At 43.5% G+C, this 12,812-nt stretch overlaps 1 protein-coding gene across 8 annotated transcripts in view; it reads right to left on the bottom strand.

Annotated features, from left to right (window-relative positions):
- The window catches only part of LOC142388626 (chloride channel protein 2-like), a 203,466-nt gene that overhangs the window by 101,653 nt on the left and 89,001 nt on the right, over nt 1-12,812 (bottom strand). For all 8 annotated transcript variants that reach the window (XM_075474102.1, XM_075474099.1, XM_075474101.1 and 5 more), the window contains exon 2: nt 12,490-12,640. In XM_075474102.1, the coding sequence (XP_075330217.1) occupies nt 12,490-12,640 (151 nt within the window). The remainder of the gene's footprint in view (nt 1-12,489; nt 12,641-12,812) is intronic.

The following is a 12,812-nucleotide window of genomic DNA, read 5'->3' as shown; positions in this document are numbered from 1 at the left end:
CAATACCAGATCATTTTCAAAAGGATTCCAAAAGAACTACAACGAGACAATATGTCTGAAAGGTTTGAGAAACAACAATAATATTACCAACTGGCCTTAGAATTAATCTGTTACTTCACTCGTGTGTTGTGTTCGGCCTCTTTTTCAGGACACAACAGTGTGAGTCTTTGATACAACGCTCGCAAACACAAAAGCGCAACATTATGTGCACTTTTAACTTCGATGTTCTTTAATATCACCGTCACTGCGACACCCTGGCAGGAGCAGAATGTGCCCCACAGACTGAGCTTGCTCCAAACTAGAAAAATTTACATTTTTCTTCTGCATTCTGTATAGTTTATGACATATTGAATACCGTTATCTTTACGTTTGTTCAAACCTTAGTATTTCTGATCAGTTAAAAGGAGGCGCAGTATCATGATTGGCAGCTGTTCTGAATGAAGTCGTCATGGAAGGCACCTGCAGACCCTTTTTTCCTTCATTCGTAAATATAAACCTTTAAATAACTGTGTCTCTCCTCGACCGTTTGGTTAAGTGCCGTATGTGTAACACATAATGGGTCATTATGCGGGAAACTGTGCTAATGAGTACACTGAGGTGTGTCCCTAAAACTCAATATTTTATAGTCTGTTTGCAAATGACAACAGCACAAGACTTTAAATATAGTCGGACTGCACTTGTTAGTGGAAGGAAATAGTGAAGCAACAACATTTTTTTTTTTTAAGCCATCTGTCAGTCATTAGGAAATGAGCTTATCTGGAGTTGCAGGGTGACAGAGAAATGACTGTTGAGCACATCGGGACCCACAGGAGCAATAGCGGCAGAATGCAGATTAAATACTGGTCCAGGTCTTTCGATACGTCTACTCCACTGAGTCGACCATTTAGCCGGGCACCGTGACATTAAACAGCAGCACTCCAACAGTCCAGTGTTGACGTAGATGTAACAAGTAGCCAATCAGCAGCACAGGCTGGACCGACGCCGTTGTTGAGCGTTGTAAAACTGCGCGCCGTTTCCGGGATGTTCTAAATGAGGCGTCGCGAGTGCAGACAATGTGCGAATAGTGCTGGAAGTTTAAAAAAAAAAAATTCAGGTGCTAACAGGCAAAACATGTTTCAGATCTGAGGGTTAAAAAAAAAAACAACACACACCATCAAAGCAGTGCTTCCTGAAGCATGTGGCGCAGTGCACCAGTGTGCCCAGAGAAAATCCCAGACGTTCCACGGGTTCTTCTGATAGCCATCCCTCAGGACCGCAAATAATCCAGGTTCTAGGCCCAGTCCCAATTCTCTCCTTTTACATTACAGTCTGCATTTCCCTGCATAGGGTATGGTGCTTCGCTTCCCTTGAATTACGGGTAAGTCATCATCAGAAAAAGTGCCTGTGAAAAAAAATTGCGATCTGAACATCTCTGGCGTTCGCAGTCACGCAACAGATCAAAAGCGCAGTTCTTCATTGGTGGCCGACATCCAGGGCTAGGACTGCATTCAAGACTGATTTAAAAGGGAACAGAAGTGTAAAAAAAAGAAAAAGAAAAAAAAAAAAAAAAAGGAGCGCTCAAGGCTCCATATGGACTTCAAGTATCTAACAGTCGAACACTAGTTGGTTGAGGAACTGCTTATTCTTTACTGTGTGCCTTGAGACTTTGACTTTACTTTGAACACGCCTTAGGCTCAAAACTTTAAAAAAAACAAAAAAAAAAAACATTAAATTACTGCATGCCCCACACTGTGCATACTGGGTGACTTGGACAACATCGACATGGAAATTAAATCTGCACACATGGTCCTCACAGTGCTATGTATCGCAAAGAAAACTATTCTCATGAACTGGAAAGCAGAGAACAATCTGTGTATTAACCAGTTTAGAAATTTTCTTTCAGATCAAATTAGCATGGAAACAATGTCTGCCTCCTCAAAAGATCAACTGGCTGAATTTCATTCTCTCTGGTCTCCGCTGATTAGCTTTATCACATAGTGGGGGTGGTGTGTTGCTGTCCCGCTGCTCTGGGCGGTTGGTTGTGTGCTGGGGGGGGGGCTGTGTGGCTTCGGGTTTCTGGTGGTCTCTCGGGTCGTGGGGGCCGGGTTGATCATTGTTGGCAGTTTGGGGGACTTGTGGGTGGAGCTGTCTTGCGGTGTTGGGCGTGGTCTCTTGGTGGGCATGGGGGGGTGGTCGCTGGCTCTGGGTCGGGTGGCCACGCCGCTCTGGCGTGGGGTGTAGTGCTGGGCCTGGGCCCTGGTCTCTGGGCGCTGCCTTGCGCCCTGGGGGGTGCCCTGCCTGTGCCCGGGGGGATCTGGTTGCCCTGGGCACGCCGCCGTGAAAGTGGGTCGGTGCGGGTCCTGGTGTCGGGCTGGTTGCTCTGGGATCTCTGATGTGTCTGCAGGCTGTTCGTGTGGTTAGGGTGGGGGTGGCATGCGGTGGGGTGTGGCGGTGCTTCTCTCCTGGTTGGGGGCGGCTTGGGGGGTCTCAGGCCTGGGGTGCTCTCTGGCGGCTGGGGGTGGCGGCTTGACGGAGTGATTGTGTGGTTTGTTTGTTGTTTATTTGTTTTTGTTCATTTTGTTCTGTTTTGTTTGTTTTGTTTTGTTCTTTTCTTTATTTGTAGGGGCCGTCTGGGGTGGGGCGGGTGGGTGCCTTCGAGTTGCCAAGTGGCTCCCCGAGCGGGCCCCGGACCTGGTGAGCATCGAACCCTCCTGCTCTGTGGCGGATCCCAGGAAACAGGGGTGCCTATTGCAGCCATTCCTTGGCTGCCCTCTCCGGGGGAGAGAGGCTCCCACGGTCTTCTAGATCCCCATACCCCTTTCCCTTCTGGCTCCTGTACACAGCACACATGTATGGTTTGAGGGTGGGTGTGTTCTGTGGGGGGCAGCGGATGGGTCCACGTAGGTGGTCCCCTTTGCTGCACTCTGCAGCCCCCCGCCCTTGTTTTAATTACACCTTAGACATTACTAATCATGAGACACACACACACACACATTAGGTTTTGGGGGGTGATAGCACTGAGTGGTATCTGGTGGGCGGGGCTCTTTGGGTATGTAGGCTGCCCGGAGGGCCACGCTCCCAGTTCCACAAGGTTGCTTGCCCCTCAGTTTTAAATGCTCACTATTAGAAAATATCAAAGAGCCAGAGGGGAGAGGGGAGGGGTCTTCCCGCACCCCTGTTGCCTGGTTGCTGCCTGGGGGGGGGGGCAGGAGGAGGAGTTGTCCTGCTGGTTCGGGGTCTGTGGTGGCTCGGGGGCTGCTGGCCCCCGGATGTGCCCACTGCGCCACACTCCAGCGGAGTTGGGGGATGGATGCATATGCTGTGCGAGTGTGTGTGGATGTGTTGTTGTTGTTTTTTTTTAGAGATTATATATATATATATATATATATATATATATATATATATATACATTTTTTTTTTTTTCTTATATGATCTATGGGGTGACTGGATCTGGGTCTGGGTCCTGCTATCCTCTGGCCTGCTTGTGCTGTTCCTGATGGGGGGGGGGGGCATTGCTTCTCCCCGCTGCTCGCGGCCTCACCCACCTGTGGGCGCGTCTTGACTCCCGGGGCGCTTGCCCAGGGGCACTGGCCCACTCCGCTTGTCTCTCAAATGTGAAAAGTATGACAAATCTCTGTGTGTTGTGGCAGGACCCTGGACTCACTGATGATTAGAAGGTAATAACTCAGATGATGGCTTTCAGATGGATGCAGAGGAAGGCACACATGGACACTCACACTTTAAATAGCACCGAGCAGAGAAGAGGGAGAGGAAGAAGGGGTGAAGGATGGATGACCAAGAGGGAAGTGAAGAGAGCCGAGAGGTAAGAACGAACAGAGAAGAGGCGGATGGAGGAGGAAAGATGACACAGAGGAAAAGAAGATGAAATACAGGTCAGAAGGTCAAGGAAGAAAATATGTTGAGAGGAAAAAAAGAAGTATAAAGAATGATGGATTAGCAGCAAGAAGTTTATATATATATAAATAAAAATATAATGGTAGACAAGATTTAACTAAATAAACAAATCATAAGAGACACAATCAGCATGGCTCTGTTGTGCATTTCATTGTAAAACCTGAGGACAATCCAACCCACCACTGAATCAGCTCCTATCCAGGTGACCGAATTAAAGAACGAGCAGATTTCCTGCTGCAACACACATCATGATTTGGACTGCTGCCATCTTGGGACAGGCGTATGAATATTAACTATGACGTCACCATCTTATTTCTCCTTGCTCGTGAGGTTATGGGTGTCGTCTCTGCTCAACCTTCCATTCCTTAGATGGCAAAAAAAATAAAAAATAAATCAGTGTAAGCCAACAATGCAGCCGGTGACTTCCCTGTTTGCTAACACACATGCTTGGGCCTGCGCCACAACCTCTATGGTAGAATTACTGAACAACAGCAGCTCAAGATCTTTCTTTTCTCTTTCACGTAAACGCGCGCACACACACACACACACACACACACACACACACACACACAATTTGCTCGAGTGGCAGAGAATCAAATACTGATCAGGAACCTAAGTCTCTCTGGTTACCTGATACATTAAAGTGAAAGTTCTATCCCTCTGCATCTAGCACACACACGCACACACACACACACACACACACACACAAGCAGTTAAACACTGCAGGTTTGTCAGTGTGTGCGTCTCACTTCTTGGACTTGGCTGATGGCTGGATGTGAATGACGTCTGAACGCCTCCACAATGTGTCAGCATAGTGCCCAACACCCACCCACATGAGCAGGGCACCAATGTGGCTCATGTATGTATTTAAACAGATGAGCGCATGCATGTGGTCGGAACAGCTTGTATTCTTTTGGTGACTGGTGGGGTTGATGCTGATCAGCTGTGTCTCAACAATAACAACTAAGCATCTGGCACATTTTATTTAATCAATCACTGCATCAATCAGAAAGTTTCGAAATGGCGATGCATTGAGAATATGAAAGAAGCAGAAGTCTGTGGCAGGGACATTTTACGACCCCAAATCTGAAAAAGCTGTGATGGTATGCAAAAATCCAATTCTAAAGAAAAAGCTGAAACGCCTTGATCCGTTTTTACATTTGGTTCCACAAACAGCTGGGACAGTAAACCTTTTCCCACTTTGTAACGTTCCATCTGTTCCTCCTCCCAACACTTAAGACGTTCTGACATTGAGGCTACCAGGTGATGAAGAGTCTTAAGGTGTTATTTTGTCCAATTCTTCCTGCAACACGCCTTAAGGTGTGCAACAGTGCGGGGTGGCGGTTGTTTCAAAATTCTCAAACACTCAGTCCAGTACCTGTAGCGGTTTACTTTTTTTATGGACAATAAATTACTGTCAACAGCTCTCTGGTTGCACCAAATGTTTGTCTGAATGATGAGATCAAGAACACTGAGGGGAAGATTTTGCATTTCAGTGCAAGTCTTGGCTTGGTGTGTTGCATGTCCAGTCGGTGTGTGCACCCCGTCCCCACTGTCAGACACAGTCCGTGTTTTTTTTTTGTTTTGTTTTGTTTTTTTAGCTTGCAGAATCGCCCCTGTGGATGTGTGTGAAAGAGCAAACTCTGATCAGCTGTTCAGCGTAGCAAATAAGTGCAGCTAAAGGCTAACTTAACATATCAAACACAATATCTACCAGTTGCTCATTTCTCCATAACAAGCAAGACTTTGACAACATGTTGAGGAAAGAAACTGAGAACCAGCTGATGACTCGTGACTCAGCAGAGACAAGTTCTGTCTCACACAAAAACACAAAGCCCACCCTTTTCATTTTTCAAATCTGCACGGTCTTCAGATTCCTATTATTGTATAATGTACGCGTCATTGCCCCCTTCTGCACCCTTATGACCTCTTCAACAGGTGCAGATTGCTCGTCCGGGCTGGCAGTTGCAAGTCTTATTTGCTTTGTGCTCATGTGCCGTTTAGTTTGTCAGATGCTAACTTCTGGAGACCCAAACATGTCAGTTTGGTGTGCAGGAGCAGTAACAGGTCTCAAACTGAGACCAAACAAATGTGCCTGAGCTATGTTCAACACTGGCAGTTCAAAGTTTAATTCAAATTCTTCTTACACAACATGTCAAAGGCAACTAAGACGCTTGACAAAAGAAAAAAAAAAAACGTTGCTGTAAGTTGGTCTATTCAGTTGTGGTGTGTGAACCTGCATCCCCATGGTGGTCACCGATGTCACTAGTTACTAATTACTGGTTAGTACTGGTTTATGGAAGGATAAGTGAAGGGATGTAGGCAGGAGGAGAAGACGGAGCGAAGAAAGAATGATGAATGAAGAGAAAAGAGAACATAGCAGGAAGATGGAATGGAAAGCAACAGAAAATGAAAAAAAAACGGAAACAAGAGCCTGTGAGCAACTGTTGGTCGCTAGGCGCCTGCCGGTCACTATGGTAACATGTGGCGCCATGCTGAGGTCCTGCTGACATCACACCTGTTGAAGCAAAAATGTGTGTGTGTGTGCGTGGGTGTGAGTGTTTGTGTGAGCGCGCGATGTCACTTCTGGCATACTGGGTGCCCATAAGGGAGTCTGTGACATCAGCAGTGAAAGGTGAGTGTAGATCTGTGTTCACACACACACACACACACAAAGTGTAATGACATAAAATGCCATTTTATCACCTTAACATTTTTACTCATCTCAAGAAAACTAATATATGTTCAACTTTCTTTTACAGCAGTTAAAACTGAAAGAACAGAAATGGAGAAAACAATAACCAAGAGAAAAGCTGAGAGGAGGAAAGAACTGAATGTAGATTTGTTCTGGCAAGTTCCACATCACCAAGTCCCATCTGTGGATAAATAAAGCTTGACTGGGAATTGAACTGGTTTATCACAAGTGAGTTACCTTCTACTGCTGCACGGTGTGTGTGTGTGTGTGTGTGTGTGTGTGTGAACGTGTGCATGAGGGTGTGTGTGCCCGGGTAAGTCCCTCTCGTCACCTGAATATTTCACGTCCATTCTCATGGCTGAGCTCTTCGTAAAATTTGTTACACTGCATGGAAGCCCACAGGCTTAATGCGCGCACACACACACACACACACACACACACACAGCTGCAGTAATATAATCAGTGCTTGTGTAATCCTCGCCTTCTAACCCGATCTGTTGCAGGGATCCAGTTTAAATTTTCACTTTCTCATTAGACACAGTATCTTTACACCATGAACCTGCACAGTTTATTCAAATTTCTCACGATTATGAAGTAGAATAAAGAAAACAAAGAAATTGGGACTAACTTTACTCCAACATATAGAATAATTTGCTAAGTAGGGGATAGGAAAACGTACACAATGCATATGGTGCATTTGTGTTGTTGAAGTAGTGTGAGCAAGCGACTGGCTGAGGTTGAAAAGATGCTTCCTGATGTCCAGAGTCCACTCCTCAGCACAAACACAGAAAGCACACCCGCAGAGGAAGAGAGGCATGTCTGCCTGCCAACACACACACACACACACACACACACGCACACACTTACTTCTGCCTTCATCTGAATGCAACAGTCTGAAGTTCAATGCTGCACCCTGCTGGCCAACAGCAGAAAAAGAAAAAAGGATTTTCCCCCAAAGATGGCACTAGATGGTTAAACAGCCAACTGTCAGTGAAAATACCATATGCTCACTCTTGTGCCACTCGTTTCTGCTTAATGGTCTCCAAATACAGGCAGTGTGGGTAGGAACAATGTTCAGCTTTGCTGCTTTGCTCGAGTTCTTCCCATAATGAACTCACAGCATGGAAATTATGCAAAAGCTAAACTGGAGGTGCGAGTGTAAATATTACTGTGAAATAATCCCAGCACGTTTAGAAAACTAAAGCAGATCCAAAATCCCATCAGTACTATGGGTTCAAATGAGAAATACTGCACATTTGACACTTTTTAAGAAGATCACACACTCAAAGAAAATGTTAAAATGAAGTTTTATTACACAGAAAATGCACTCAAACTCAGGCTCATTCTTAAGGATGATGATGCATCTCTCCACAGAGCAAAGAGGGTTCAAACGTTTCTTCAGGAAAGACATTTGCTCAGTGGCATGGCCAGCAAATAGTCCCAATCTAAAAAATGACAAGGCTCCATCCTACAGAGCTCATCTGTTGACTGCTGTACAAGAAAGTTGGAACCTGACTGATGAAGAATGTTGTTTTCCATCAGTGAAATCCTCAAGAGAATTCAAGATGACACAAAAGACAGAGGAGCTGGAACTAAGGACTAATTAGGCCTTTTTGGATTTTATGATTTCATCATATTTTTGTGTGGTTCATCTGGAGAATATCTTTACAAATTTAAATTATTTTAGATAGGTTTAAAAAAATTTAAAAAACTGAATGTTCAGACTGTTCTGTTTTGATAGACGACCAAAGACGACCTGGATATGAGGAAGGTGTGGAGAGAAGTTTGGCTCACCAGTGATGCGGTAGAACTTATAACAACAGAAAAAGGATTTCCACTACGCATACAACTGTTTATAACATAGACCGTAACCAATCCAAATGAAATAGAGATTCTTTGACAGCGTCATAAATTATAGTGCCAGTTTACCATCAGCTGTATTTATGCATAATGATTTGACAACTCGTTTCTCCTTATCACAACAATCTATGGTCTCACGTTGCGAAGGCTCTTTCCGTGAATCCCACGATATGAAAACTGGAAAAGAGATGAAAAGTAGAATGGTTATCTTTATACTCAGAGCCCTGAACAGCAGCTGTTTTCTGATGCCTGGACTCCCATAGACTACCCACCTCTGTCGTGTTCTGTAATGTAACGTATCAAGAGGAACATGCAGATTTCCATGTAAGCCTTTAATGCATCAGCTGCAGTTAAAGAAAAACTGATATCAAAATTTATGGAAGCACTTTTACAGCACACTGGCTGTAAATGTCCATTTTCTTTATAGTGATTTAGAAATATTTACTCCGTTTGATCTCGAGCAACGTACAGCCCCTTAAAAATAAAGACCGACTCAGCTTTTCTGATAGCCTGAAAAGGGGCAAGGGTCCTACTGCTAATGTAAGACTGGATGATGGAGTATAGCTAATAGGGCAGAGGTAGTCAAGTCCAGGTTCAGAATCTGAGCACAGCTGCAGTTCTTCGGAGAAGGTGAAAGGAATCCAAGCTAAAACACGAGGTTCAAAGTGAGCTTAGTGACATGACAAATGATCCTTTAACCCAGCGCTAATAAAGGCACCATCTTCAGGTGTAAAGCATCTTCACATTTTGTTTCTTTGCGTCTCAGTATTTGCTGCGGTACACCTACATGGTTGGTGTGAGGCACAGTGGAAACTGTAAAATCCCTCTACTCTTGCCTCGGAGCAGACAGTAGTCTACAAGCATTGTATAATCACCCAAATTTGAAGTCGGATAAAATAAAAACAAACCTAAAATAACATAAATGAAATAGAAGCCATCCTTCTAAGGACATATTCTGGCAGAAAGTTATTTTATTCTGTACTGATAAAAAGGTTTTGCCTCAAGATGTAGTTAGATGTGTGAATGTTGAGTTTCCAGGGCAGTGTGCCCCCCCCAAAACACTGACACTGTTTACATATCAACAGGTTACAGTTAATAATACAGTGGAGTGAATAGCCGGCAGGATCTTAGAACTCAAACACACACGCTGCTGCACCGCTGGCTATAATGACTGAGGTGACACCTGTTGCTCAAGCTGCTCCACTCTCATTACATTTCAACATGAACAATGTCTGAAGCATCTGGGAGAGCCTGGCAACCGTGGGATGCTGCATCACACACACACACACACACACACACACACACACACACACACCTGATGACAGTTCCTGTGGGGCCAAAGAATTCAGATGATAGGCCGGAGACTGATGCTCATTGCAGCATTCAGCTACATTACTGTAGCAGCATTCTGAGCCAGTCACTTTTTCTTTGCCTCAATCTGAGTGATTATATTTGTGTTTTTCTCCTGCAAAGATAAAAGTGCGCGCATGCCTGTGGTGTTCTCCAAACAGCATCTCTCATAGTTCAAGCTACATGCAGGGGCACTGATCGATTCAACCAATCTGCATTTCGGAGTCCTTGTCCATGAGAGGAGGTGGAAGAGATGGACATTAAAACACTAAAACTCACTAGTGAGACGAGAGCACAGGACCCGTGCACGAAACTCCACCCGTCCATTTTCTATGGAGCTTGTCCCAGCTGTCATTGGGTGAGAGGCAGGGTACATCCTGGACAGGTTGCCAGTCCGTTACAGGGACCACACAGAGACAAAGGGGACAAACAACCATGCACGCTCACACTCACTCCCAGAGCTGATGATACAAACATTTTTAGTTCAGGAGATAATTTAAAGAAGTTACAGGATGATGTTATGACTGAAATTAGTAAATTGAAAGTTTGGTTTGATTATAATAAATTATCCTTAAACTTAGCAAAGACAAAATTTATGTTGTTTGGAAACTGTAAACGGGACACAGATGCATGTATTTCAATTGAAGGGGTGAACATTGAGAGAGTTTTTGAAATAAAATTTCTTGGAGTCATAATTGATGATAAAATAAGTTGGAAACCACATATCAAATACCTACAAAGCAAGATATCAAGGAGTATTTCAGTAATAAATAAAGCCAAAATGTTTTTAGATTTTGATTCACTCTATATTCTGTACTGTTCTTTAGTTCTGCCTTATTTAATGTACTGTGTGGAAGTATGGGGCAATAATTACAAAAGTTCATTGAATTCTATAGTTGTTCTTCAAAAAAGAGCAATTCGTGTTATTCATAAGGTAAGATATGTGGACCATACTCATTCACTTTTTTTGCAGTCAAAGATCTTAAAATTTGTTGATATGGTAAAATATCAAACAATGCAATTTATGTACAAGGCAAAAAATAATAAGCTACCTGGTAACATTCAACAATTGTTTAGTCTGGGAGATGTACATTATAATTTAAGAAGGACATTTAATTTCAAAAGAACCAGGAATAGAACGACAATGAGAGGTTTCAGTTTATCAATATGTGGAGTAAGGATGTGGAATGCTCTGAAGGTGGAGTTAAAAAATGTCAAAGTTTGTATCAATTCAAGAAAATGTATAAACAGACCATTTTTCAGAGATACATGAGTGAAAACATGCTGTGATTTTATTTTTGTTTTTCCCTCTATCTCTCTTTCTTTTTTGTATTATTTGGATATGCATGTATAACATTTATGGTATAGTTTTGATTTTACATGGAGGTGCGTACAAGTAATATGTGTTATATTTTGAATGTGTAGGGGTGGGATTCAATAAGCTATGCTTCTTCCCACTCCTTTTCAGGTGTGTTAAGTGGGATTTTGCTTATATGATTTTGTTCTGTTGACTTGGAGGTTGTTGATCTCCCTAGAACATCTGAAATAAATCAAATCAAAAAGAGTCAATTTACAATAATTGACCTAACATGTTTGTTTTTTGGGCGGTGGGAGGTAGCTTCCTCTTGCTGTGAGCAGACGTGTTAACCACCACACACCACCAATGCACGAAACTCATGGAACACCTCACTGTGTGTCACTGGTGCTGGGTGCAATTATTAACAAAAAACAGTAGAGGGCCCTCCATTTACACAGAACCAGCAGCCGCACTGAACTGAACTGGTTTTTATGCTCAACAGCACTTCAGCAATGACAGTCATTAAATGGGATCTCATTAAATAGAAAAGACATTTCAATACCCCTGATATCATTCTACATCCCTGCAATACAGACAGCAACCAATCAGATCACTGCGGTTATGTTGCTGCTGTTCTTTATCGTACATACTCAACGTTGTGAGCTGGCAGAAATATGCCGTGTCATGAAACTATATCTGTGTTAAGATGAAATGATTATGTGTTAGGTATAAGTAATGCTCAATGATGTAAATAAAAAAATAAATAAAATCACAAAACAAAGCAGACACGACATGTACTGTATGTACAAAGATAACAAAATGCAGTGTTGATGTGAAAAGTAGAAGAAGAACTAGTAAAAGGAGAAGTAGAAGAAGAACAAAAACAAGAGCTAATAAGCTAATCATACCAGTTGGTTCATTTCTAGACAAATGGTCAACCTGGCAGAAACTCAAGCAAAACAGGTCGGTGCCGAGCGGTTTGGGGCTGAGATTCAACTTGCACAGTGACAGAGAAACATTAGCCAGACTGCAGAAAAAGTTTGGATAGAGACATGTTTTAAGAGATCGATGCCTTTTCTCATCTTCCATATGGATAACAAAGATTTTCCCCACTTTGCTTACATTCTGTTTTATCCTGTTATGTGAGCTGTACAAAATCTTATCTAATCTCATTATTATCTGCCTCAGACACACCCCCCCACACGCAGTTGTTATTATCCCCACCGACAGAACTGAGAGGAAGGCGGTGGGGGGGGGGGTTACCACTTACCCCTTTCTTTCTTTTTCTAAAACACAATCTTGATGTCTCACTAAGACCAGGGCTGCTGTAAATTGCATAAAAATACCATATCTGCAGTTGCTTGCTTATCAGCTGCTGAGGCTTCACACTTACTGCGACACTTGGCACAGCGACCCTTTTCGTATTCCAGCAGGTCGAGGGTCCGGCTTCGCTCAGTGACCGACCGCCTCTGTCCGCTCTCCCTCAGCCGAGCAGCCTCCTCTTTAGCGTACACCCCAAGTTCCTGGGTGTAACGCCCATACATCTGGAGAGAAACAAAGGGACACATTAGCCTTCAAAGCACAGGTATATCCAACAAGCACAGTCCAACACCTTAATGACTGTACTTGTGAATGCAAAGTTGAGAAAAAAAAAGAGAGACGTGAAGCACAAAAATAGGCGTCGTATTGAACATCATAAGCTTTTTGCCTAAACAG

The sequence above is a fragment of the Odontesthes bonariensis genome, chromosome 9 (genome assembly GCF_027942865.1).
Source record: "Odontesthes bonariensis isolate fOdoBon6 chromosome 9, fOdoBon6.hap1, whole genome shotgun sequence".
NCBI lineage: Eukaryota > Metazoa > Chordata > Actinopteri > Atheriniformes > Atherinopsidae > Odontesthes > Odontesthes bonariensis.
The sequence above is the reverse complement of the archived record's forward strand: the minus strand, read 5'-3'. Positions and strand labels throughout refer to the sequence as shown.